This window comes from Coprinopsis cinerea (genome assembly GCF_000182895.1).
Source record: "Coprinopsis cinerea okayama7#130 chromosome 1 map unlocalized cont3.1, whole genome shotgun sequence".
Classification (NCBI taxonomy): domain Eukaryota; kingdom Fungi; phylum Basidiomycota; class Agaricomycetes; order Agaricales; family Psathyrellaceae; genus Coprinopsis; species Coprinopsis cinerea.
The window spans coordinates 1,350,911-1,375,379 of record NW_003307544.1 but is presented as its reverse complement, the minus strand read 5'-3'; the positions used below and the strand labels follow the sequence as shown (position 1 = coordinate 1,375,379).

Sequence of the window (24,469 nt, the reverse complement as noted above, 5' to 3'; positions counted from 1 at the left end):
CAGCAGCGTTCTTCATTCCCTTCGTTCCCCGTCTCCCAGTTCACCCTTTTTATTTTCCTTTGTCCAGGATGCAATTCAAGTACCTCGCCGCTGCTCTCCTCTCTGCCTCTGCCGTCTTGGCCTCTCCCACTCAGCAAGAGAAGCGACAAGGTACGCGTTGTACTATGCCTCTTGTCTAGTAGAACACAGAGCTGACTACAACGACCATAGATTTGGGAGACGTTATTGGCTCTGCTAGTGCGTATCCTGAGTCCCAAGCGAGTATCCACGGAGATGCTAATGAATGATCTACCATAGTTGAATCCGCCGCAACCTCCATCTTCGATGAGGCAACCAGCCGAGCTGGCGACTTTGGAGACTCTTTCACCAGCCGTGCCGGTGAAATTGGAGATGCTGTTACTAGCAGGGCTGGGGACATCGGTGCCGACATTACCAGCCTTGCAGGCGAGGTCTTCTCTACCGTTACCTGTACGTTCTCGATTATCCCTGCGCTTGACAAGCCTCGACTCACCAAATCCTTTCGCTTTCGCTCCGTACTTGTAGCTGTTGGTGGCAAGGCGTTCACCGTAGTCACCAGTGCCGGAGGTGAAGCCATTACCCTCGCAGAGGCGGGTGCTGGTGTTGTTACCTCCAAGTTTGGCTCCGTCTACACCGTTGCTACCGCTGCCGTCGCCTCGGAAATCGCCAACAACGAAGACGATACCGGGTCTGCCTCGACCTTCCAGGTGCAAACCACTTTGGTCGTTGGTGCCGCCACTGTGCTGGGAAGCGCATTGCTTGGTGCTTTCATGACTCTCTAAACACGCGCATTCAGAATCGACACGCGTTGAAAACGTTCTGGGATGGTCTGGCCGCAACACGAACCTGTGGTCGGTCCCTGGAGTTGCGATCACGACCGCCAACATCACACGCCTTTGGCGCCATGTTTAGCCTTCAAGGTTAACTTATTGGGATATTATACCCCCTTCTCGTTCCTTTCGATGGACACATTTGCTTACGGAGCATGGACGCTTTGCTGGATATAAATGCTCGAGTTAGCCTGATCTTTTAGTGTACCCATCTACCATAGAAACTTCGCACTTACTTCCTGTAATTAACACCCATTGTTGCCGTCTCAATTCAAAGAGTGTTGTAACTCGTGTTGTATCTGCTCACGGAAGACCCGTCTTTCTCATGTTTACTTTGGTGATAGGCCAAGTTCCGCTGTACAGAAGGCTGTAGAGAAACAAAAGGATTCTTGACCAGTCTTCAACTTCACGACCATCTCCAAGTGTTAGAGTATGTGTGATGGAATCAAAGTTCTGCTGACTACCCACAGACGCCGGACGACGGACAACGACGATCGGCATCTGTGCGCTGTTGTCTGTGTCTTTCTCTCCCTCTCTTCTTCTTTCTTTTAAGCTCTTTCTTCATCCGTGCACTGGTATTGCACACCGCTCCTTTCCTTTCCGCCTTTCTCTTCTGGAAGAAGAGCTGGACTCTTCGGGTTTCATAGCCTCTTGGATCCTACAGCATACCTGGCCTCGCTCGTTCGAAACTTCTCGCTCTTTACAACACCACGCCTGCAACGAGTCTCAACACCACGCGCACACAAGACCGACACGTTGATACACATCCCTGCTCGACAAATACACACCCGACACTGGCATTGGCAGACACAGACAACCGGAGCACAGGTTGAATGAACATGAAGTTCTTGTTATCACTATCACTATGGAGCATCATACCGCTCTTTTTGAGCCAATTGGTTCTTGTTCTTGCTGGTCCTATTCCAATGGAGCAAGGACGGCCGCTTGTCAGGCGAACGCCCACTGCGACTGCCCATGTTGGAGGATACTATAGTGCTCGGTTGAGGAATCTCATGAAGAAGAGACAGTATGTCATCACGATGTTGGACGGGGGTCCTGTAGAAGGTGTGTGTCGTTATTCCTTTTGGGTCTGTGCAGGCTCTCGAGAGCAAGCTGAGGAGGGGAGAGGGTAAAAGATAAATATACTGAGACTGCTCTTAACGCAGATTATTTTGTGGATCTATTGGACCAGTGGAAGATTGGCGAGAACGGTGCCAAGAATGGTGTGTATCTCCACTTCGTTCGCGTTGAGATAAAGTGGGCTTGGATGGCTTCGCTGACGGGTATGGTTGTTTAGCACCACCAGGAAGCGAATTGTTCAATAGTATCGTCGAATTTATGGACGCGAGAGCCCGTGAACGTGCGTCTATTTCTTCCCTCTTCGCGATGGCAGAGAGCATCGATTGACCAATGGGCTCAGTCCTAGAACTAATGGATGGCGTCGCGACTCTCCATTCTGTCGTCACTGTTCCTCCTGGACCCACCCCCACCTCGTCGGACGACTCGCCTGCAGAAACTCCCGAGCCCACAGAGGAACCTGGTATTGAGGACGGTGTTCCTGTGGACGGTGAACTCCCGCCTGTCGAGGAGGACTCGGAGGAGCTTCCGGAAATTGAGGAGACGCAGACGGAGAGTGCCCCAGAGCCAGAGTCCACATCCAACTCACCTCTCCCCGAAACTGAACCTGAGGCCGAACCTGAGGCCGAAGCCTCTGAAGTTCCTAGAGCGACTTCTGAACCCCTCGACGATATTCCTGTGCAGACCCCGCCTGCTCCTGCTCCAAGTCCAGCGGGAGGCAGGTCTGGCTCGATTCCTCAAGGTGAGACGCGCTCTCAGTTCTAGCTCACCTCGGAATGACTAACCGAATTATCTTCAGCCCCCGTCGTGACTGTTATTCCCCAACCCAACCCCGACATCGTTATTCTCGCCTCTGAGGGAAGAACAGAAACGAGGACGCTCGCTACTCCACCGCCTGGTGCTACCCCAGCTCCCCAACCCACGCCTGTTGCGGGAGGTGACGAAGGCCGACCTCGTGTTCAGACCCTCACGGTCATCAGTGGAACTGAGACGAGGACCATTATAGCCGAACTCGCGCAGATTACCTCGGCTGGTGAATTGTAAGTTGTCTTGGTCTTTGTGCAGCGAGCAGGACTGAACGGTTGTTTAGGTCAAGTGCAGCAAGCCCTCGCATGTCCGGATCATTCATTGCGTCCGTTTTTGCGCTCTTCTTGTCTATTGGACTCGTATTGTAGATACCCTAGAGCTTTGGGATTTGTAAAAAAGGATTGGTGTTTTATGATTCAACTAACGCGAGTTTCGAGCATTGGACTCTGGAAGGTCATGTCATTTTGCTAGGGTAGTTAGCAGCATTTTGCAATGTGTAGAGTCGAGGAGAGAGGGGAGAGCAGACCGACGCGCGAGGTGGTGTCCAGGTCGGTCTAGAGGGGTCCCGCGGAATGATGTGCGCGATGATGGGGGCCTTCACTCCGAACGAACGTCACGGCGACGGGATGGTCAATGCGAGAGGTTGAGGGAGGAGCCTAAAAGAAAGACATGGATTGGATATCTCGGGTCTAAGGTAACAACACGTCTAAAGCACATTTACTCCTCCATGTTCTTGTTGGCCTGTGTCCAAGTCAAAAAACGCCATCAGCACCTGTCGCAAAAATTGGAATGACGATGGGGAGGGCGGGAAACGTACGTCAGGGTTCCAGAACAAGGAGTTGGCGCCCCAGGGGAAGGGCTTGGCTCGGCGGTTCAAGAAGTCGTAGGCAGGGGTCTCGGGGAGTTCGCCACCGTTCTCTTCCTTGAGGTGCTCGATGTGGGCAGCGTGCTCGACTTCGACGTTGTAGACCCATGCGACGACGGCGACGACTAGAGTGGGAAAAGGACGCGTGAATTACTGAAGATGTTATGGGAAAGGGGTATGACATACTGCCCGGGAAGCAGCCGTAGTAGCTGGTAATTCCAAAAGTTCATGTCAGTAAATTGGTTCAAGGGCGGTGGGTTGTAACGGACCTGATCTTCCTCCAGAGGTCGGTGGTTTCTACAAGGCAAAGATATGTCAGGAGTTGTAGAAGAACGAGAAAAGAAATACGCACGAGTAGCGTGTTGGGTCAAGGCCTTCTCCTCGGCCAGGTACTTGGTCAAGGCTGGGTTCTCAGCGGTAGCAGAGAACTGACGAGTGGCCCGACGGGATGCGGACCTGGCAGCGTTCCTGAGCATAGCGAAGGACATTTCGAAAGAAACGACTGAGTGGGGATTGGATGGAAGAAGGTCTTGTGTTTTTAGTGTTTTGGGTGAGCAGGGCAATTTCGGAGTCGACCGCGAGCGACCATCCTGTTTGTTCTTGTTAGGAACGCGAGGCGTAGCGTGATCAGATTGATTGCGTAGTTGCGACGCGTCACCTCAATTGGCCCTTCAAAGTTGGTGAACGGAGGTAATTACCGCCTTTCTTTCTCTATCGTTTCGTGTCCTGGGTTTTGAATTTTGTTCAGTTGGAAGACGAAGACGACAACGACAAGGATATAGCTATTATGGTCCGACAACAGTCTTCAGCAGCCGGTGTACTGGCGTTGCTCCAGGAACCGGACCCCATATTCAAGCAACACGCTCTCAAGGCCCTCATCCCGCTCGTTTCTCAGTTTTGGGCTGAGATCTCAGAGCATATCGCTTCGATGTACGTTATTCTATGCGATCTCTAATTGGTCCTGAATAAATAATTCAACTTCAACCACTTTCAGAGAAGCCTTGTACGAAAGCAACGAACTCCCCAAACCCGCACGCGACGCGGCTGCTCTGCTCGCTTCCAAGGTCTACTACTTCTTGGGTGAATACGAAGAAGCCCTCTCTTTTGCTCTTGGTGCCGGTGGCGCGTTCCAATCCGAAGCGAAAGCATATGGATCAGAGGAGTATGTCGAAACCATCGTTTGTGCGTCTCCGAAATCAATTGGAAATGAGGTTATACTCAAGACGATACAGCCAAAGCAATTGATCGATACATTCAAGTACGAACAGAAGAGGCCGCGGGTAGCAAAGAGAAGATTGACCCTCGGTTACAAGCTATCATTGAGGGAATCTTTGATCGGTGTATTTCTGAAGGCGAGTTTAAGCAGGCAAGTCTCACTACTGTATCTCTTAAAACTGGTGATTAATGTGAGGACACAAGGCGATTGGAATTGCACTAGAATCGCGCCGACTGGATATCATCTCCAAGATTTACAGCCAAACCAATGACGTCTCCCTTCTCATCTATGCCATGGAAGGTGTCCTATCAACCACCGCGTCCCTTTCGTACCGACATCAAGTTCTCCGCTTCCTCTTCCCTCTGTTCCCGCAACCCAAGACTGGCGATCAGTCTCCACACGTCCATGCTGTTACTCGACTCCTCATCTCGCTCAGCGACCCTGAATTGACCATCCCATTCCTCTCATCGCTCGTCTCCAAAGAGCCGCTGTTGGCATACCAGTTTGGATTTGATTTGGTGGAAGGCGGTTCTCAGGACTTCCTAGAGAACCTTCGCGGTGCTCTGCCCGAGGGCGACGAGGTGGGTCTATCACCCGCTGAGGTTAGACGGGGTGCTGACAATATCTTGGTAGAAAACCAAGGCGATTTACGATAAGCTGCGACAGATCCTTACTGGAAAGGAGTCTGTGAAGCTCTATCTGGAATTCTTGAAGCGCAACAACCACACCGACCCTCTCATCCTGAAGAACTCCAAGGTATGGGACATCTTCGATGCAACGGGTAGTTGGTCACTCACCGAGGTCATAGGACGCGTTGGAGGCCCGTTCCTCGATATATCACACCGCCTTGACTCTGCAAAACGCTTTCATGAACGCAGGCACCACTTCCGACGTCTTCCTCCGCGAAAACTTGGAATGGTTGGGACATGCAACCAACTGGGCCAAGTTCTCCGCCACTGCAGGACTTGGTGTCATCCACAAGGGCTTCTTCGAGCAAGGCAAAGTCATCCTCGGCCCCTACCTCCCTCAAGCCGGTGGAGAGAGCAATGTCCCAGGTGCCGCCTACTCCGAGGGCGGTGCTCTTTACGCTCTTGGTCTGATCAACGCCGGTTGCGGTAGCGATATCACCACCGACCTTCGCGAAGCTTTGAAGTCAGCGCAGGGAGAGGTTGTACAACACGGTGCTGCTTTGGGCTTGGGTGTTGCTGGGATGGGATCGAAGAGTCTTGAGGCATTCGAGGATTTGAAGACAGTGTTGTTCACCGATTCAGCTGTGGCGGGTGAAGCTTCTGGATACGCAATGGGTTTGGTCATGCTCGGTACTGCTGCTGAGGATGCCGTCCAAGAGATGTTGCAGTATGCTAGGGAAACCCAGCACGAGAAGATCATCCGTGGCTTGGCGATGGGAACTGCTTTCATCTACTATGGCCGACAGGAGGAGGCGGATGATATCATCAAGACTCTTTTGGCTGAGAAGGTGTGCTTGAACTCGGTCTCGATGTGACTGACATGCTTATTTACGACTCCCAGGACCCTATTCTGCGATATGGTGGTGTCTACACGCTCGCGTTGGCATATGCGGGAACCGCCGACAATGACGCTGTCCGACAGCTGCTTCACATTGCCGTGTCTGATGCGTCCGACGACGTACGTCGAGCGGCTGTGACTTCGCTTGCCTTTTTGCTCTTCAAGAACCCAACGCAAGTTCCCCGCGTCGTTCAATTGCTCAGCGAGAGTTACAACCCCCATGTCCGATGTGGTGCCACTCTTGCTCTCGGCATTGCATGTGCTGGAACTGGTCTTCAGGTACGCGTCGAGTATTTCCCGTAGAAGCAGCCGCTGACTTCGTTACAGGATGCCATTGAGATCTTGGAACCAATGACCAAGGACAGCGTCGACTTTGTCCGCCAGGGTGCCTTCATCGCCCTCGGTATGATCCTCGTCGAGCAATCTGAAGCCTCTTCACCATCCTTCGTTTCCACTCGCAACAAATACTCCAAGGTCATTGCTGACAAGCACGAAGATCCTATGGCTCGCTTCGGTGCTGCCCTGGGCCAGGGCTTCATTGATGCTGGTGGCCGTAACGTTACCATCAGCTTGCAGAGCCATGCTGGAAGCTCTAACACAAGTGCGATTGTTGGTATGGCTTTGTTCTGCCAGTTCTGGTACTGGTATCCTCTTGCACACTGTGCTTGCTTGGCATTCTCTCCTACTGGTATCATTGGTTTGAATGGTGACTTGAAGGTACGTAGCATTGCCCTCGGCTCGGGGTGGCGAGGAGAGCTGACGAGATCATTATTAGGCGCCCGTGTTCGAGTTCGTTTCGAATTCCAAGCCCAGCCTGTTTGCCTATCCTGCACCTACCACTCCGCCCAAGAAGGAGACTGTCACGAAGGTCACCACTGCTGTTCTTTCGACAACGGCCAAGGTGAAGGCCAGGGAGAAGAAGAAGGCTGCTGCTGAGGGAGAGGGAATGGACTTGGTACGTTGGATTTTATGAATAATGACTTTTGTACAACATGGCTGATACGCTCCGTAGGACAAGCCAGAGGGTGAGGGTGATGTGGAAATGAAGCCCGCGGAAGGGGAGGAGGGCAAGGCTAAGGAAGGAGAAGAAGGAAAGGCTACCCCACCCAAAAAGAAGTCGGAGCCTTCAACAGAAACCAAACCTAACCTTTCTCGTGTCACTCCTGCCCAACTTCCCTTCATCTCGTTCCCCGCTGATGGGCGATACCAACCGGTACGCTCTGTTTCAACACGACCTGCTACCAAAGCACCTTCAAGTGCTGCTGCGTTGAGCGCAGAGAAGCGAACGGGAGGGGCTGGTATTCTGCTCTTGATTGATCGACGACCTGAGGAAGAGGCCGAGTTCATCTCGTTGGAGCCTACACCTATACCCGAGCCTGAAGCACCTGCTGCTGCGCCTGCACAACAAGCACCAGGAGGGCAACCTAGAGGACGGCATATCGCGTTGGATGAGGGTGAAGAAGCTGCACCGCCCCCGTCATTTGAGGTAAGCATGCTCTTATTTTGGGGATTGTGCGGCTAGTGACCCGAATGCTGACTGGTTTCGTCATCTTTTACAGTACCCGTTTGAGGATTGAGTGATTTAGAGGGGTTTGGTATCACGCAATCGGATGTGGCATGTACATGTTGCCGTTGTATTTTAAGGTTCTTTCGTAAAACGTTTTAATGCAGATTCTTCTTTCTACTTCTCTCTTGTGACTTGCACTCAACTTCACTCGATAGACCATGTCCCTTCCTCGGGTTGCGATTCTGGATGATTACCAGGGCATTGCGCTGACTTGTGCTGATTGGAGCCCATTGAAGGATCGAGTTATTATTGATGTCTTCAGGGATACGCTCCATGACGAGGATGCGCTTGTGAAGAGGCTGGAACCATACGAGATAATTTGTGCCATGAGGGAGAGAACCAAGTTCAGCAAGACCTTGCTGGATAGGCTGCCTAACCTCAAGTGAGTGGAGTTATGATCAAAGTTCGCTGAAACCTTGACGACGCTCTCCAGACTGATTGCCACCACCGGTCCATACAATCGCGGTATCGACGCCGCGTATGCAAAGGAGAAGGGGATCTTTGTCTCCGGAACCGGAGGAGCTGGAAATGCGACTCTGGAACACATCTGGGCGCTCTTGCTGGCCACTGTGAGGTGGTTGGCGGTGGAAGACCAGAATGTCAAGTCTGGCAATCCGCAGTGGCAGAGTACTCTCCCACTGGGACTGACTGGGCGGACTTTGGGATTAATTGGTGTTGGGCGACTGGGGGCGCAGACGGCCAGGGTTCGCGTTTTACCCCTATCAATATTAGTTGTTTAAAAGAAACTGACGCGTTGTCTAGATCGCGAAAGCATTTGATTTAAAAGTCATCGGATGGTCTCCGAACTTGACTCCGGAGAGGGCAGAAGCAGCTGGAGTGGAGTATGTCTCGACTAAGGAAGAGTTGTTGCGCAGAAGCGATATCGTTTCCTTGCATCTCGTACTTTCTGAGAGCACACGACATATCCTCAAGAAGGAAGATCTGGCTCTTTTGAAGCCTACTGCGTTCTTGATCAATACATCGAGAGGTCCTTTGGTGGATGAAGGGGCACTTGTGGAGGCGCTGGAGAAGAAGACGTTTGCAGGTGCTGGGTTGGATGTCTTTGACGTTGAACCCTTGCCGCTTGATCATCCGCTTCGTAGGCTGAAGAATGTTACTCTGAGTCCGCACACTGGGTATCTTACGGACACGATGTTTGGGGTGAGTTGCAGTGATTCCCGGGCTCTGGCGCGTGCGGTTCAAAGAAGGAACAAAGGGAGCTGATCGATTTTATTTTTTTTTTCCATCTGTGTCTAGGTGTTTTACGGAGAGACTGTGGAGAACATTGTCGGGTTTTTGGATGGAAAGCCTTTGCGTCCTTTGGGCATTGTGTAGTAAACAAAGAAGAAGAATAGGTTACATACGAAAATTCAAAATGATTTATGATTTTAGTTTCGAGTTGGGCAATGGGGAGATGGAGTGTTTGATCACGTTTGAGTCACGCGTCTCTTTGATTGGACCCTTTGCGCCTCCTTGCGTTCGCCCTTCTTCTTCTTCTTCTCTTTCCCAACAACTCTTAACAGAGCTGCCACTTTCTCTAATCTTCTCACTTCAACCACATATTCAGTTTCATCATGGAGGCTGGAGAATCTAGGACGATGAAGGCGCGTAGGGAAGGTCAGATCTTTTCTCCTCATTATCGCGATTGGGGCTTTTGCCCTGCCTTTTCGTTTGCAGTCGGGGACGCGTCAGGCTTGATGCTCACATCGGATCTTTCTTTATAGCCTACAAAAGCAAAGGTGCTTTGAAGGCGGACGACCTCAGGCGTCGTCGCGAAGAGCAGCAAGTCGAAATCAGGCGTCAAAAGCGTGAAGAAAACATCTCCAAGAGGCGAAACTTCCTCCCATCGACTGGTCCTGATTCCGATGACGAGGTTGGCGGTGGAAACTGGGAGGCTCCCGTAAGTCACCTCTTCCACCCTTTGGATTGTCTGGATTTCAATTTTAATGTGGCGATTTTGTTGTGTTTATCTAGCTCGCTGAGGAGATGATTTCCGGTGTCTTCTCAGACGATCCTGAGCGACAGTTGGATGCCACCACCAAGTTCCGAAAATTGCTTTCAAAAGAGAAAAACCCTCCGATCGAGCGTGTTATCGAGTGTGGTGTCGTGCCACGCTTTGTCGAGTTCCTCAAGCATGGCCAGCCTATGCTTCAGGTGAGTTTTGTGGCTGCATTTGATCGGAGGGATCTTATCGTGCTTGTTTCTAGTTCGAGGCTGCCTGGGCGCTCACCAACATCGCCTCTGGCACTGCGGAACACACCCAAGTCGTCATCAACGCTCAGGCCGTCCCTGAATTCATCAAGTTGCTCTCTTCCCCCGTCTTGGATGTTCGCGAGCAGGCTGTCTGGGCTTTGGGTAACATCGCGGGTGATAGCCCTCAATGCCGCGACTATGTCCTCCAACAAGGCGCCCTCCGCCCTCTTCTTACTCTTTTGAGTGAAAACCATAAGATTAGCATGCTCCGCAATGCCACCTGGACACTCAGCAACTTCTGCAGAGGAAAATCTCCCCAACCTGACTGGGAATTGGTGCGTCGCTTGGGGTTTGAACAGCATTGATCGCTCCATTACTGACCTCGTGGGTGGATAGATCTCGCCTGCTCTGACTGTTTTGACAAAATTGATCTACTCGCTCGACGATGAAATCCTTATCGACGCTTGCTGGGCTATTTCTTACCTTTCCGATGGATCCAACGACAAGATTCAGGCTGTGATCGAGTCGGGTGTGTGCAGGCGCCTCGTGGACCTGTTGATGCACCCTTCGACTTCCGTCCAAACTCCCGCCCTTCGATCTGTTGGAAACATTGTCACCGGTGACGATCTCCAAACCCAGGTTGTGATTGCATCGGGTGCCCTCCCTGCTCTTTTGTCGCTCCTCTCATCTCCCAAAGATGGTATCCGCAAGGAGGCCTGCTGGACCATTTCCAACATCACCGCCGGTTCCCCTCCTCAAATCCAAGCCGTGATCGACGCCAACATCATTCCTCCTCTCATCAACATCCTCCAACACGCCGACTTCAAGACCCGCAAGGAGGCCTGCTGGGCGATTTCGAACGCTACTTCTGGTGGATTGCAAGAGCCTTCTATCATCCGCTATCTCGTTTCGCAGGGTTGCATCAAGCCCCTATGCGACCTCCTCACTATGATGGACAACAAGATCATCCAGGTCGCTCTTGATGGATTGGACAACATCCTTAGGATCGGTGAAGCCGATAAGCTTTCCAACGGTCCTGGTGGTGTGAACCAGTATGCGTTGTATGTTGAGGAGGCAGGTGGAATGGTCACGATCCACAATCTCCAGCAACACGACAACTTGGAGATCTACAAGAAGGCGTTCAACATCATGGACAAATACTTCCCTGATGAGGATGATGTTGACACTAACATTGCTGCTCCTACTGTTGATTCTTCTGGTGCCTTTGCCGTACGTCCCATCTATTTTATGTCCAGTTTCTGGCGACTGACGTATTTTCTTTTTCAGTTCTCGGATATGAGCGCTCCTCAGAGTGGATTCAACTTTGGCAATCAGTAGATGCGCCGAGTTTAGTTTGGGTGTTGGTCGTCGTGGACCTAGTAGTAATAAAGATAAATTTGTAGGGTCTCTATTTCTTGACTCGTGTTGCTGTAAGATCGCAAAGGTTACGCTTTTGTACATTGATGTTTTCTTTTTTCCCTCCCCCCTCTATATATTACGCGTCTCGCGCAATTCGCCTGTACGATCATATCTCTCTCTCGCTGTTTTCCACTCTATCACTCGCTCGCCTTCAGCAATCCCAATCCTACGTGCCATGTTCACCGTGTTCAACTGTATCACTTGTACCCGATTCCTTATCCCTCTTTTTTTGTTGTAGCTCTTTCACTCTGCTCTCTTAGTGTCAAGTTGAAAATCGCAGTAGCACAAACACGCAATCCCATTTCCTTTTTCTCCGGAGTGTAAACGTGTGTGAGTGAGGCGCTGTTCTCAATGTCTTTTCATTTCGAGGGTAATCTGGTATGATACAATGGGTTCAAGGGTAATATGTTTGTTGTGGTCGGGTGAATGAGGATCTGTGCAGTGGACGGGTGTTGGGTTGGAGGGACATGATCCTGGGTATTGGAGAATGGATCGACGATGGGGTTTGTGCCGGTTGACTCTGCAGGATCGTGTGCAAGTATGCACTGGGTTAACAGAGATCGAGTGTTGCCCGGGAGTGTTGAAAAAGGGATGGATGTGAGAAGAGATATAAGACATCTAGTCTGTAGGTCCATCGCTTCCTGGGATCAACTGCAACACGAAGATGTGGTTTAGAAAGTGCGAAGATGAAGATAAAAGGTCAGGGATGAGGGTGCATATGGACGGACGTACCATGCAGATATTGTTCCCATTCAAAAGGGTCTGTGTTAGTTTTGTCTTCTTGCGACCCTGCGGTGTGTTTTCACTATACCATCGTGAGTTTAATGATCGAGGGCAGGAAGAGGACCAAGGAGGACGTACAATTCGGTGACGTCTTCTAGGACCATGTCTGTAATAATAAAACAGGTAAGCACAATAGAATTGGAGGGAGGGCAAGGGTATTAAGAAGAGGTGAGGAAGGACTGACTGACGAAATCGTCAAAACCGAGCAGAGTCCCTGTAAACTCGCGATCGTTCTTCATTACGACCCAGATTTTGGAACCGATACATCGGTCGATGAGTTCTGTCCCCTAGTCAGTTATAAGATGGAGTAAATTACATGAAGGTAAAGTACCTAGAGGGAGGATTTGAGAGGCCATCGTCACGGTCGTGTATTGACCAAGGGTAACTTGGAGAACAGCAACTTGGTTATCAGTCGGGCGCGACCAGGCAAGGGTCCGCGTTTCCCGCGCCGGATCACGTGCCTGAAATATTTCCAGCGCGACAGCTTGCGCTTCGTCCAGCGCCTACTCCGTCCACCCACCCCTCCGAAAACTCCTCCCAGGGCACCCCCGACCAAACCAACAAGAGGAAACAAAAAAAACATGGCGATTCGAATGCGCATGTCGGTCCACGGCCGCACCAACTACCGCATCTTCCACATCAACGTCGTCGAGGGCACCCGCAAACGTGACGCCAAACCCACCGAGCTGCTGGGCGTGTACGACCCCCATGTGCCAGAAGGCAGTTTGGAGAATGTGAAGAATGTGCAGTGGAGTGTGGATAGGATTCGGTATTGGTTGAGTGTGGGTGCTAAACCTAGTCGGCCGGTTTTGAAGTTGTTGGAGTTGGTGAGTGGTTTCTGCTTTCGGTGTGTGGATTCTGGGTGGTGGAATCATGGGTTGGGGTGGGATGGGTTAATGCGTCGCGGAAAGAAAGAGGAAAGACTTGAGGTGCTAATGATTGTTTGTCTATTTGCAGGGAGGTATTCTGCAACCTGGTTCGCCATACCACCCCAAGCCGCAGAGGAGTGTGAAGAAGCCGTCGACATCATCGTCACCAACACTCGAGGCTGTCAAGCAAGCCCAGGCCGCCAAAGAATCATCATAGGCGACTGAACCCACGCCACAGCCTTTACTACGCAACTCACCCTGGCGGGGATCACGGGTCGCCTCTCATAGACTAATTACAATAGATGGGGAAAGCACGACCTATTATTCGACTCTCTTCACGCCATCCGGGAATCTATCACCCAGAAATCCGACTTCGACTGTTCTCATTACATCCTCTATAGTATTACAACTGTAACGCATCTCATTTCTACTAATCACTTCTCAAACCTCTCCGGCACTCCCGCGTGAAGCCATCCACATCCCCGCAAACTCCAAACGCGTTTCCGACTTCCTGACATCTACCAGCGGTGGGCCAAAGGCAAATGGATTTAGCAGTGTCAACTTCACGTCGCCTCCTTTAAAGCCGCCACAATCTCCTCGTTCCCCGACACCTGCGCCAGTTCAAGAGGTGTAAACTCGTCTGGATCTTTGAGGGTTGGGTTTGCACCTTTTGAGAGGAGGAATTTGACGATCTCGACGTGTCCACGGTCGGCTGCGAGGTGCAGGGGTGTGTAGCCCTGTTATTGCGACGAAGAGCCGATGACAAGTAAGGTGTGATTGTGGTCAGGCAGCCGGAAAGCAGTCAGGAAACGAGGATAAAGAAATGTGTAAGAGGGACTCACATATTCGTCTGGCGCGTCCAGGTTCAGTGTTGGATCCTTGTTTAATAGGTCTTGTAACAGTGAGAGATCTCCGTTGAGCACGACGCCGTGCAGACTCTTGGTATCCCCGCTGCTTTCCTCTTCAGGTCGAGCGACGGCGCTTACTGTTACGCCTAAACCCTGCCCTCCTCCCCGTCCTCCACCGCCGCTCCCACCTGCTTTGGGCGGTTGCGAGGATTCGTCGTCGTCGCTACTATCCCACTGTATTTCCTCCTCTTCCCCTTCTTCTGCTTTGGGTCGCTCAGACGATCGTTCAGGACCTGAAGAACTTGAAGAAGAAGCCTCGACGGGAACAACGCCGTCCCACCCCAACTCTCTCGCAAGCTCGACATACCTCCTCTCCGCCTCCTCGACACTCCGATACTTACTCCCTATCTCAGCCCACGCATCCCATTTAGCGCGTCCCGTGAAATCGAAGATGCCAGGTCTTGAAGAAGTCGGTTTGGCCGATTGGGTGGTTGTGTATTTGAACAGGGCGTAGAGCTGGATTGTTATTCGTAAATGTGGTCACAAGAGTTTCGGGGTAGCCAGGGAAGATGAGAGAATGTTGAGTGTTTCAAGTTTTAAGAGTAAGGAAAGAGCGTATGAACCTCGAGTTTTGTAGCGTTGGATGGTGAACCTCGGTACGACGGTGAGGAGAGGTAGGCAACTGCTGCATTGAACGAGGGCGATGGCGTGTACGTCCCGGATGTCATGGTATCTGGCCGACGAGGGGTTCAAGCAATATGTAGAGAAACGGAGTTTGTTGTAGATCACGCAGCACGAATGGGGGTAAAGTCCAAGAGTCTCCCCTGATATCGCAAAACCAGACGCAACCTTCAATAGATAACGAACGACAGACAGTGGGCATGAAAACCAAAGTGGGTATTATATAAGCAGTAGTAGCAGCTCTATGAAAAGTGACAGAATGATATAGCGAGAGAAGACTGACTACTAGCGTGAAGGGATACTACTCTATGGTTTGAACGGTAGGGCAGTCAAGTGTCTATGTGTAGTTTGAGCGGTTGTAGGGTTTGTTTCATGCCAAACCGGCCGCTTGCATTGCCTGGGCACAAAGTCAGAAATGGGTGTGTAAAGAGAGCAGGAAGAAACGAACCTTCAACATCTCTGAACCGATCTTGGCGGGGCTGTCGGTGACGATGACACCTGCAGCTTCCAATGCCTTGACTTTATCGATGGCAGCACCTAGAGGAGCCAACCGTGGTTTAGTTAACAGGCCTTGAACAGCCGGGAATGAACGCACCCTTTCCACCAGAAATAATAGCACCAGCGTGTCCCATACGCCTTCCGGGGGGAGCGGTGCGGCCTGCAATGAAGCCAACAACGGGTTTGGGGTTGGCGCTGGTCTTGTTATACTGAGCGAGGTACTCGGCGGCTTCCTCCTCCATCGTGCCGCCAATTTCACCAATGATAACAATACCTGACCATGGGCAGACTTCAGTTATTTGACACCCCGAGAAGTTGAAATACGACGCACCCTCAGTGTTGGGATCCTCAAGGAACACCTTGATCACATCCACATGCTGAGTTCCAGGGAATGGGTCACCACCAATTCCAACACATAACGACTGACCCAGGCCGACGTCGGTGGTTTGAGCAACGGCTTCATAGGTTAGTGTACCGGACCGGGAGACAATGCCGATTTTGCCTGGTTTGTGGATGTGACCGGGTTGAATGCCCATCTTGCAGCCGAGTGGGTTGATGACTGGCAGAGGCGGAGGTTAGCATCGTGGACGGTGTTAATCGAGTGCAAAGATAAGGTATAAGACGCGTATAGCGCGTAGTACAGGACCCCGGGTAGAACCTCGGTTCATTGGTAGGAACGGATAGGGGGAGGACGGAACACCAAAAAGTAACAGTAAACCAAACATGTAAAAGCACTCACTTCCGGGACAGTTGGGCCCGACAAGACGCGACTTGGACTGGCTCTTCAAAGCGTTCATAACCTATGAATGAATAATGAAATGAAGGACGGTATTAGTCCCAAAAGTACTAGAAAAGAGCGTTTGGTACGCACCCGAATCTCGTCGGCTTGAGGAATACCCTCGGTTATACACACAATGAGGGAGATTTCGTTCTCGATAGCTTCGATGATGGCGTCTGCGGCAGTGGGTGGAGGGACGTAGAGGACGGTTGCATCGGGTTGGGTTTCTTTCACTGCCTACGATCCGTTCCAAAGCGCGTTCAGAGTTCAGGAGGTATTCGTTGACGTGTACAGGGGTGGTTCCAAGTTGAGAATGAGTATTCCAAAGAGCTTGAAGGTAGAAAGACACCACTCACTTCACGAACAGACCCAAAGATAGGCAAACCGAGGTGAGTCTGCCCAGCCTTGTTAGGCGAGACGCCTCCAACCATCTTCGTTCCATACGCCAGCGCTTCACGGACATGGAAAGTACCCTACATCTCCTCAATACGCATCCCGTCGTCGCAGAAAACCGATAAAAAGACGCACAGTCTTGCCAGTCAAGCCTTGACACAAGACTTTTGTGTCCTTGTGGATCAAGAGGTTGCGTATTGTATCGTCATAGCTCTTCCGTGACGCGGATGAAGAGAACGCCCTGCGTCCAGCTGTGATATATAGGTCGCGGTGGTCCAAGGATTGGAATAAGGAGCCGAGCAGAACCCAGGCCACGGTTTTTTTTGCGATTTTGTGATGAGGCGATGGAAAGGAAGGGCGTCGGAAGATGAAGGCACCCAAAAGTAGGAGAGGTGGGTCAATTCTAAGCCGTGGCGACAAGGCGGCAAGAAAATGTTATGGCGACGTACCGCGCGACAGAACCGACTGCCCTGCTTGACGGAACATTACTTTCTTCGTGAAAATAGAGAGAATCCGGAGAGAGAAGAACTATTCGATTCGCTTGTTTTGCGGTTTTTGCGATGATTGCTCTCCGGCTAACGATGACAGCAAAGATGTTTGAGTGTGTTTGTTCCGTCCGTACCCGTTCCCCGTGTTTTTAGAGCACGAACGTGCAAAAATCAAAAAAAATCTACTACTTATTAGATTCCAATACAACAAAACATCAATCCAAGAATTACGGACTTCATGTCCAATGAAAGGCTGTTCCTTACCTACTGAAAAAGTCTGCAGCTTGTATGATACATTTAGTAAAACTACTACCTATTACAGTCCCGTCCTCCTTCGATCGCGCATTTTTCGCGACGCCCGGGTAAAGCCCAGGATCGCATACTTTACTTTATCGTACTGCGCGCTGTTGACAGCACTGGAGGGAATCAGTGAGTACATGGCGCGCATGGAAAGAAGGGGGCAACTCACGCCTGCACATCCGTCAAAAACTGTCTCTTCGCCTCTGCAGGAACCGCCGTTGCAGGCAACCCCTCCAACATCGGCGGCAACCACCCAACCACCCCAGTCGGCCAATGCGTCACCAACGCCCTCAAAATCTCCACGATATTCGAGATACTATCCTCCGGGAAATGATCCTCCGTAAGACCAGTCAACAACGACGTCAGCAGATCGAATCCTTCCTTTTCGACCGTGCTCTTGATCGCCGCTGCATAGATGGGGAACTTGGGCGGAGGCACTTTGCCTGCCCGCGGTACTTCGAGCGCGTCGTGGGTGAGAATGATCCGGAAGAGCTCGAGGCCGATAAAGATCACGTCGCTATGGACCACTTGGAGGGTACCGAGGCTCGCACGGAAGGCGTACGGGAAGGATGAGGATTCGAAGAAGATGTCTGGCGCCAGCTCGGCTAGTTGGACGAGCGTTTGCACATAATCTTCCAGCACTGCATCAAACGGATTAGGTTGTGTACCACACAGAACAAATAAAACCCACCATCAGGGATCTGTCTAGGATCCTTAGCCTGAAGTAAAGAAACCACTTTTTGAGTAGATCGTTCATAAAATTCTTTAAATGAACCTCTCAAATTGGGATCATCGTCATTCCCAAACCTCGCAATAATCTTGCCCGGAATCCACAGGTAGCTCGAAATCCCAGTCGCCTCAAAGCTGAAAGACATCCTTGCAATCACAGCCGGTGCCACCGCAAGAGCAGAATCACCAAAGAAATCGAGGCCCCGACGGAGAGCTTGCGTGGCGAGGTCGGCAACGACGACGTCTCCGCCGAATTTGACCAGGAAGGCATCGAACACTGCCCAGGCCTGCTCGCATGTCTTTTCGCAGGACTTGGGAAGTTGTTCGCCAAAGGTACCGACGGTGCGAAGGAGAATGTCGAGGTTTTCCAGGCCGTCTGAAGGAATCAGTAATGATCGTCAACAGAAAAACTAGAGCGAACGTACTGTTGACAGTAGTCATATCCTCCTTGGTGGGTGGCGTCGCTTGTGTTGTGATCTTGTGGACCTGAGCCAGGATATCCAGAGCAAACGTTCGAAGCGACTCCGATGCAGCCTCCATCTTCATCGCCGAGATGACATGGGCGATAGCTTCGTACACCTGCTTCCTGTCCTCCTGGTTGAGCTTCGGCCCAGTGGTGCCCAAGAACGTGTGCAGCGTCGGAAGGAAATCGACAAGATGCTGTCCAGAGCAATCAGTACACAGTCACTCCACAACCAAGACATATCACCTACCGCCTTGCAATCCTGGCAGATATACTTCAACGCCTGCCCAGCCGCCGCACACACCTCTGGGTCCGAATCCTCAAACCCTGCCGAAACATACTGCAACTGCGCCGGAATATAGCTCGGGTGCTCCGCGATCCACTCAGAGTACCTCGCAATGATCAACAACGCCGCATATCTCACCCTTGGATGCGTAGGCAACGACGGAATCAAATCCAAGATCTGCGCCAACGCAACGTTTTCGCGCGGATCCACCTCTGCTCCCATCGACCGCATAGCAAAGAGGGGTGCCTCGATTTCCTGCCATGTTACAGCCTCGGGCCCGCGTGCGAGTGCAGTGGTGATCATCTGGTACGCGGCGAGGAGGCAAGTGTCAGCACGCAGGACGAAACAGCAGTCTTTGAGTGTGTCGCCCATGACATGTCGGAAGGAGCGGAACGCCTCGGTTTCTTGGTCAGTCATGGTGCTCAGGTCGGCGGGGAAGTGGAGGTGGCCAATGATAACCCTCATTAGGGATTGGTAGGCCTCGAGGAAGAGAGGCGAGACAGAGGGTTTCTTTCCGATGTTCTGAGCGAGGCGCATCCAGAAGGGGAATGTGAGAGGGACGATATCGAGATCGTGGTAGGCGGAACATTCGCCGATGGCTTCGACGATGGGGAAGAACGTCTCGGTATGCTCGAGCAATAGCAAGCGGTAGGTCTCTCCGGCTTCTGTGAAGATCCTCGCGTACCCTCTGATCCTATCGGGGTCCTCTTGGTACTTTTGCAAGTCGGGTTTGAGCTCGATCAAACGCGGTACGATGAGCTGGATAACCTGCATGTTGTCGTCGATCTCTTGCGTTTCGTGAATGAGTTCACAGATGACGTCCACGGCCGGGTCGAAGAGTTCATCCGACGCGAGCGACTCGAATACACCTGCGAACAAGGGTGTCTGGGCGAAATCGGACGCGCTGACTTCGCCTGCGACCAGCCAACTTCGGAGACAGCGGAAGATTTGGGTGCGGACAGTGATTGTGACGCCTGATCGTTGGGTTAGATATCGCCACAGAGAAGAGTGTGGCAAGGCACGCACCATGGGCACCATAGTACATCGACAAGAGCTCCAACAACCGCTGTGCATTGTTGGTCATCAAGGCCGTTGCCCTGTCCCGATACTCGTCATCCTGAACCCTGAATCAGCCTACAACACCAAAGGAGACTTGGATAAACGCACTGTAACAGGAATCTTGGTATTCCCCGTCAACTCCTCCGGCAGCGTTGTCAAAAACTGCAGCAAAGTCGGGACCGTAGCGGGGTTCATCCCAAACGAATCCACCATCTGCTGCACAGGGTTCTCCCAATCCGGCATCTGGAGCGCCAACCCTGCCAGCGCGAGACATAGTTGTACGATGATGTTGCGGGGACCGGTGTGGTATGTGTGGAGTGCTGCGATGATTGTATCGCGAAGGGAGGGTAGGTTTTCAGGGGCGACTTGGTGGAGATCATATGTTACCTAGAAGTGGTCGTTGTGGCGAGTTTCGAGTTTCAATGGAACGACGACGAAGACAGATAAACGACTGATAACGAAGCAAGAGGTGTTATGGGACCAGTGAACGTACTTTAGATCTAAAAGTCTGAGCAGCGAATAGTTTGGCTGCAGGTGGCGCATCGGGGTTTTGAAGGAGGATGTTGCAAGCAGCCCAGGCTTCCGGCTAGAAATCGATACATATCCAATCCCAAATGGCGAGGATGAAGGAGATTGATAGTCAGAAGGTCGTTGGTCGCGGATTAAATTGGAGGCCACAGGCGATAAAAAAGGGGACGCATTTACAGAGTGTTGGAAATCCTGGAGCCAGGAATTTGCGCTTTCGAGCGAAGCCTTGTCCGGTGCTCGACTGAACACATCCAGGGCCGATAACAAAGCCTGCATGTCAGTCATCGTGCTCGTCGTCGTCGTTCAGGTATGAGTTATTTCGTTAAAGAGGAAAGGAAATGAGAGAAACGAGGAGAAGATGAGAGAATGAAGAAGAAAGAGATTGCTGATTGTCGTTGTTGACACCATTTTACTTCGCATAAGCAACTTGGAAAGATCAGAGCTCTCAGATCGCGAAACAAACACCTTAATTACAACTAAGCAGAACCGATGGTATATTGTCGTAAAAAAGTAGAGGTCCGCTGGATAAGACTATAAGGATGGCGAGGTTCCGTATAGAAAGAAGTAGTCGCATACTAAAACGAGGGGAGCCAGAGCACAATTATCCGAAAAGAAATCGAGGCAAGGGAGTGTGTGGAGGGCAATCATGATCGAACCAAGATAAAAAGAACGGCGAGTAATTTACGGGATGGTGTACAAAAAGACTAGGCAGGTAGAGTAAAAAAAGAAAACGGGGAGGTATCAACATAGCCAGGGTCGCCAGGGACGAGCGCCAAGAGTGCTGCTCAATTAAGGTCATCACGTACGAAGGAAACCCTTCTTTCGGCCAGTCTGCAAAGAGGGAGTGAGTACTTCCGCAATAGTCACAAGTTCGGCAACTTACAGCAGAGGACTTCTCTGGTGTCAGGGGTCGTCCAGTCTCGAGCCTCCTCTTCTTGTCCTCGAGCTCGGCGCGCTGCTTCTCCAATGCATCCTTCATCTCCTTGTGACGAGCATACAGCTCCTCTTCGGATTGCTTGAGCTTGGACTCCTTTTCTTGCACCTTTTGCTGGAACACCATCTTCATCTCGGCCTCCATCTTGGCAAGTTTGGCTTCGTGCAGGATGCGCTCTTCCTGGAGACGAGCAGCAGGGCTAAAAAAGGAAAATGACGCGTCAGAATGTACCGGTGGAACAGATCGGAAAGAAGGGGACCCACTTGATCTCCTTGAAGACCGACGAGTCCTGAGCCACACCCATGCTCAAGAGCTTCTCTGTTCGCCAGTTCTCGTAGAGTACATCGTTGGTGTACTCTCGGAGTTCCTCCATGTAAGTTCGGACAAGCATCTGGCGGAGCTTGACGAAATCACAGTGGTCCTCGTTGTCGACCTCAACAACACCCCAGGGGTACACACGTCCACGGACTTCACGACCGTCAGGAGTAGTGACAATCTGATTCGAACCAACAACGGCGAATGGAATCTTGCTGGCGATCTCCTCAGCCTCTGCAAGGGTCTCTTCATCTTCGTTCTCGTAGGTAGGGGCTTGGAAGATGTGAATGTTGTGGTGGGCAATATCCGCGAGAATCTAAATTTAGAACATGGAATGAGTTGGAAACCGAGGGAAAGAGTCGAGCGCTGGGAATACCCACTCTCTGCTTGAACTCTGCGACTTCTTCGTCAGTCAAGGTGTCTGCCTTGGCGATGACGGGAATAAGGTTGACTTTGGTGTGCAATCTGCGCATAAACTCGATATCGATCTGCTTCAACCTACGCTTGGGTGAGTAAACCGTGTGAGCGAGAAGAGAGGAGAGTGGCGTACGAGTGACCGGTGGGTTGGATAAAGTAGAGGCAGGCATGGACACGGTTGTCAACAATCTTGGCCCGGTTGACACGGTTCTCTTGCTCGAGGTAGGAATCGAAGCGGGACTCGATGTTCTCCACGATGGGCTTCCAGCTGACAATGGGGGTGGGTTAGCCGACGCGAGGATGACACGACACGCGTGCTGCTGACCTGTCATCATTGTTAACAAAGTCACCAAAGCCGGGGGTGTCGACGACGGTCAAATGGAGTCTGACGCCGTTCTCCTCGATGTCTGGTTTACGTCTTGCGTGTCAGATAAAGGGTGTGGAGAGAAAGAGGGGGACGCACCAGCGCCAATGCTCTCAATGGCAACGGTCTTGGGCCGCTCCGCTGAGGGCGGGAGGGGCTCCTTGGGCGGATAGAGGGTGGTGTTAAAGAGCGTGTTCACAAGGGTAGACTTGCCGAGGCCGGATTCACCTGAGATGAGTTGTTTCGAGTGTGAGAGTTGGTTGATGACGAGGAGGGTAGCAACTACGCACCGACGACCATGCAAGTGAACTGGAAACCCTTCCTGACGCTCTTCCTATGGACCTGGTTGGGGAGGTTGGCAAAGCCGACATAGCCCATGAGCTTTTTGCGGATAATGTTTGAGGGCTGGGATTGCGTTGTTGGCACTAGAGACGGATTTGAAGCATTGGCATAACCGTTTCCTGAGGCGTCTGTGGAACGGGACGTGAAAGACTCTGCCATCTGGCCGAAACGGAGTGTGTTGAAGTGAGAAGAAAGAGAAACGAGAGGCAGGGAAAAGTAAAAAAAATTACTTTTAAGTTGGAGGGCAATCCAGTCTCCAAACAACTTGAAGTCGGGCCATCCTGTCTTTGGCCTTGTTTGGCAACACTTCCAAGATATCGCCCATCAAGCCGCGGCTTGGGCAGCAGTAGCGACTGTCTTCCCCGTTAGCTTCTTTGCCGAAAAACAATTTGACTACACCCTACCCAGGATATTCTCTTTCTCATAGTCATGTTCAGAGCAGTGTAATGTCGCCTGCTGCGAGTTTTCCAAGTGTTTTCAACATTCCACTCAACACGCGGTCGTCGTGCGGTACATGTACTCTAAGCTTAAGAAATACTCCTAAACCTTCCACCACTCCTCGTCACACTGCGTCACGTCAATAAAAGATGAGAAAAGCTCCCCAACCAACGTGCACCCCGTGCACACGCATCCCGGGGGACACTCCGTCTCGTCCACAACTTTCACTTCTGGCTCTTTCGTCACGATTGGAGTCGGTTCCTCTTCCTCATCGCTCGACGAGTCCGAGGATCCTCCAGGTGAGGCAGGCAATCCAGGCGACGTGACTCCCTCCTCCTTGAAAGTATCCGCATATTGCAACGGTGGCGGCGTCACACAGGCACTCCTTTCCGGACTAGCCTCCGCCCTGTGCCTTTTCGACGTTGATGTCGGAGTGGGATAAGGATTCCACCGACGATTCGTATTACTACTACGCCGTGGAGGTGTCGATGGTAGAGGTAAACTCGATGATGGTGATGAGCATGACGATGCTGTTGATGACGATGCTATCGATCCACCATGACCCAGACCCCCATCCCCTCCAAACGTCCCATAAATCGTTCTACCTCTAGCTCCAAACAAAGAATCGAACCCAGCTTGCGGTTCAAGCACCCGTTGCGCCCTCTCGGACTTGGAGGCCTTTAGACTCTTCTGGGGTGTCGCAGGTAGTTGATCGTTGCGAGCGAGCGAATCACGCAGAAATCTGCGTTCTACTTCGGCGGCGCTTAGGCGACCACGGGAAGGGGAAGAAGAAGTCGAAGAGGAAGCGGAAGGGAATGTGGAAGCCGAATTTGTTGGTGAAGCCGAAGACCAAGGAATATGCGAAGTGAAAGGGGAAAGGGAAGAGCTTGAAAGCGGGCTCGTCGAACAACCTTCGATGAAGACGTCGTCCGGAAATGAATTTTTTAGCCTTTGCGTTTGGCTTTTTCCGCGTGTAGGGTGGTGACGGGGCGAGGTGGAGGGGAGGCGGCTTCCGCTACTACTAACCCGACCAAGGTATCGGTCAACGATAGGAGAGGTATGGCAGTCATAGCGTCGTCGTTGGAGGCTCGACGGAGGCGTAGAGGGATTGGCATTAGCACTGGTTGGAATCATTTTGGCTTTGGAGTATTACCGATAGCCCATCTTCCACCTTTAATACCATCTACCATCTCAGCCTGGACCAACCTCCTGGAAGGAGCTAAGTCTACCATGGAGACTAGACAAAGGTCGCTAACTGGGTACACGCACCCACATAGCAGAAGAGTGGCAAAGGAGAGGATCGGTCACGAGTTTACAGCAAAGGGGATCGGCGACTGTAGCAGAGACATAGGCAACGGAACAAACCTGAGTTCGAATGACAGAGAACAAGAATTTTAATTTCAAGTTGTGAAGGCGGTCGTTCCAGTCAAAGGATCA

At 51.6% G+C, this 24,469-nt stretch overlaps 13 protein-coding genes and 1 pseudogene across 15 annotated transcripts; 7 read left to right on the top strand and 7 right to left on the bottom strand.

Annotated features, from left to right (window-relative positions):
* The first annotated feature begins 30 nt into the window (after window positions 1-30).
* Window positions 31-1,141, top strand: CC1G_10280 (annotated as a pseudogene). The gene is made up of 4 exons: window positions 31-150; window positions 211-237; window positions 298-468; window positions 544-1,141.
* On the top strand, window positions 35-1,141 carry CC1G_13629 (hypothetical protein; the record flags this gene model as incomplete). Of its 2 annotated transcripts, XM_021266528.1 has the most annotated exons (4): window positions 69-150; window positions 211-237; window positions 298-468; window positions 544-800. In XM_021266528.1, the coding sequence occupies 4 exons, from the start codon at window positions 69-71 to the stop codon at window positions 798-800; spliced, it is 537 nt and encodes a 178-aa protein (XP_021122203.1). The 2 variants fall into 2 exon arrangements, with proteins under 2 accessions (XP_002912096.1, XP_021122203.1); XM_002912050.1 differs by having other exon boundaries at window positions 35-468; window positions 544-1,141.
* A 633-nt stretch (window positions 1,142-1,774) lies between these two features.
* Window positions 1,775-3,003, top strand: CC1G_10279 (hypothetical protein; the record flags this gene model as incomplete). The annotated part of the gene is made up of 6 exons (XM_001828556.2): window positions 1,775-1,913; window positions 2,015-2,071; window positions 2,146-2,208; window positions 2,269-2,667; window positions 2,725-2,965; window positions 2,991-3,003. The coding sequence occupies 6 exons, from the start codon at window positions 1,775-1,777 to the stop codon at window positions 3,001-3,003; spliced, it is 912 nt and encodes a 303-aa protein (XP_001828608.2).
* A 380-nt stretch (window positions 3,004-3,383) lies between these two features.
* Window positions 3,384-4,124, bottom strand: CC1G_10278 (hypothetical protein). Its single transcript, XM_001828555.2, has 5 exons — window positions 3,950-4,124; window positions 3,867-3,894; window positions 3,784-3,806; window positions 3,550-3,722; window positions 3,384-3,473 (listed from the first exon to the last, which is right to left on the bottom strand). The coding sequence occupies exons 1-5, from the start codon at window positions 4,083-4,085 to the stop codon at window positions 3,450-3,452; spliced, it is 384 nt and encodes a 127-aa protein (XP_001828607.1). The 5' UTR covers window positions 4,086-4,124; the 3' UTR covers window positions 3,384-3,449.
* Window positions 4,125-4,384: 260 nt separating this feature from the next.
* On the top strand, window positions 4,385-8,030 carry CC1G_13628 (26S proteasome subunit RPN2a; the record flags this gene model as incomplete). Its single annotated transcript, XM_002912049.1, has 11 exons — window positions 4,385-4,527; window positions 4,592-4,779; window positions 4,830-4,978; window positions 5,017-5,394; window positions 5,447-5,569; window positions 5,622-6,290; window positions 6,344-6,619; window positions 6,668-7,057; window positions 7,116-7,295; window positions 7,353-7,826; window positions 7,900-8,030. 11 exons carry the CDS (start codon window positions 4,385-4,387, stop codon window positions 7,915-7,917), a joined length of 2,988 nt encoding a protein of 995 aa, XP_002912095.1. The 3' UTR covers window positions 7,918-8,030.
* Window positions 8,031-8,038: 8 nt separating this feature from the next.
* CC1G_13627 (D-isomer specific 2-hydroxyacid dehydrogenase) lies at window positions 8,039-9,233 on the top strand. The gene is made up of 3 exons (XM_002912048.1): window positions 8,039-8,289; window positions 8,341-8,611; window positions 8,670-9,233. The coding sequence occupies exons 1-3, from the start codon at window positions 8,066-8,068 to the stop codon at window positions 9,129-9,131; spliced, it is 957 nt and encodes a 318-aa protein (XP_002912094.1). The 5' UTR covers window positions 8,039-8,065; the 3' UTR covers window positions 9,132-9,233.
* A 218-nt stretch (window positions 9,234-9,451) lies between these two features.
* Window positions 9,452-11,438, top strand: CC1G_10276 (importin alpha protein; the record flags this gene model as incomplete). Its single annotated transcript, XM_001828553.2, has 6 exons — window positions 9,452-9,524; window positions 9,632-9,807; window positions 9,882-10,061; window positions 10,115-10,435; window positions 10,497-11,330; window positions 11,388-11,438. The coding sequence occupies exons 1-6, from the start codon at window positions 9,482-9,484 to the stop codon at window positions 11,436-11,438; spliced, it is 1,605 nt and encodes a 534-aa protein (XP_001828605.1). The 5' UTR covers window positions 9,452-9,481.
* A 699-nt stretch (window positions 11,439-12,137) lies between these two features.
* On the bottom strand, window positions 12,138-12,658 carry CC1G_10275 (hypothetical protein; the record flags this gene model as incomplete). The annotated part of the gene is made up of 5 exons (XM_001828552.1): window positions 12,138-12,170; window positions 12,252-12,324; window positions 12,381-12,408; window positions 12,487-12,582; window positions 12,634-12,658. 5 exons carry the CDS (start codon window positions 12,656-12,658, stop codon window positions 12,138-12,140), a joined length of 255 nt encoding a protein of 84 aa, XP_001828604.1.
* A 225-nt stretch (window positions 12,659-12,883) lies between these two features.
* On the top strand, window positions 12,884-13,388 carry CC1G_10274 (hypothetical protein; the record flags this gene model as incomplete). Its single annotated transcript, XM_001828551.1, has 2 exons — window positions 12,884-13,129; window positions 13,260-13,388. 2 exons carry the CDS (start codon window positions 12,884-12,886, stop codon window positions 13,386-13,388), a joined length of 375 nt encoding a protein of 124 aa, XP_001828603.1.
* Window positions 13,389-13,734: 346 nt separating this feature from the next.
* On the bottom strand, window positions 13,735-14,747 carry CC1G_10273 (hypothetical protein; the record flags this gene model as incomplete). Its single annotated transcript, XM_001828550.1, has 3 exons — window positions 13,735-13,908; window positions 14,014-14,535; window positions 14,643-14,747. 3 exons carry the CDS (start codon window positions 14,745-14,747, stop codon window positions 13,735-13,737), a joined length of 801 nt encoding a protein of 266 aa, XP_001828602.1.
* Window positions 14,748-15,070: 323 nt separating this feature from the next.
* Window positions 15,071-16,855, bottom strand: CC1G_10272 (succinate-CoA ligase; the record flags this gene model as incomplete). Its single annotated transcript, XM_001828549.2, has 9 exons — window positions 15,071-15,097; window positions 15,149-15,237; window positions 15,296-15,472; window positions 15,530-15,757; window positions 15,938-15,998; window positions 16,070-16,213; window positions 16,333-16,449; window positions 16,505-16,620; window positions 16,819-16,855. 9 exons carry the CDS (start codon window positions 16,853-16,855, stop codon window positions 15,071-15,073), a joined length of 996 nt encoding a protein of 331 aa, XP_001828601.2.
* Window positions 16,856-17,173: 318 nt separating this feature from the next.
* On the bottom strand, window positions 17,174-20,507 carry CC1G_10271 (mRNA transport regulator; the record flags this gene model as incomplete). Its single annotated transcript, XM_001828548.1, has 9 exons — window positions 17,174-17,273; window positions 17,327-17,798; window positions 17,849-18,262; window positions 18,312-18,546; window positions 18,600-19,609; window positions 19,662-19,752; window positions 19,803-20,081; window positions 20,188-20,280; window positions 20,400-20,507. 9 exons carry the CDS (start codon window positions 20,505-20,507, stop codon window positions 17,174-17,176), a joined length of 2,802 nt encoding a protein of 933 aa, XP_001828600.1.
* A 197-nt stretch (window positions 20,508-20,704) lies between these two features.
* On the bottom strand, window positions 20,705-22,753 carry CC1G_10270 (septin AspB; the record flags this gene model as incomplete). The annotated part of the gene is made up of 8 exons (XM_001828547.2): window positions 20,705-21,053; window positions 21,106-21,355; window positions 21,420-21,787; window positions 21,852-21,969; window positions 22,022-22,156; window positions 22,214-22,295; window positions 22,352-22,480; window positions 22,543-22,753. 8 exons carry the CDS (start codon window positions 22,751-22,753, stop codon window positions 21,021-21,023), a joined length of 1,326 nt encoding a protein of 441 aa, XP_001828599.1. The 3' UTR covers window positions 20,705-21,020.
* A 381-nt stretch (window positions 22,754-23,134) lies between these two features.
* On the bottom strand, window positions 23,135-24,166 carry CC1G_10269 (hypothetical protein; the record flags this gene model as incomplete). The annotated part of the gene is made up of 1 exon (XM_001828546.2): window positions 23,135-24,166. One exon carries the CDS (start codon window positions 24,164-24,166, stop codon window positions 23,135-23,137), a length of 1,032 nt encoding a protein of 343 aa, XP_001828598.2.
* Between the last annotated feature and the right edge of the window lie 303 nt (window positions 24,167-24,469).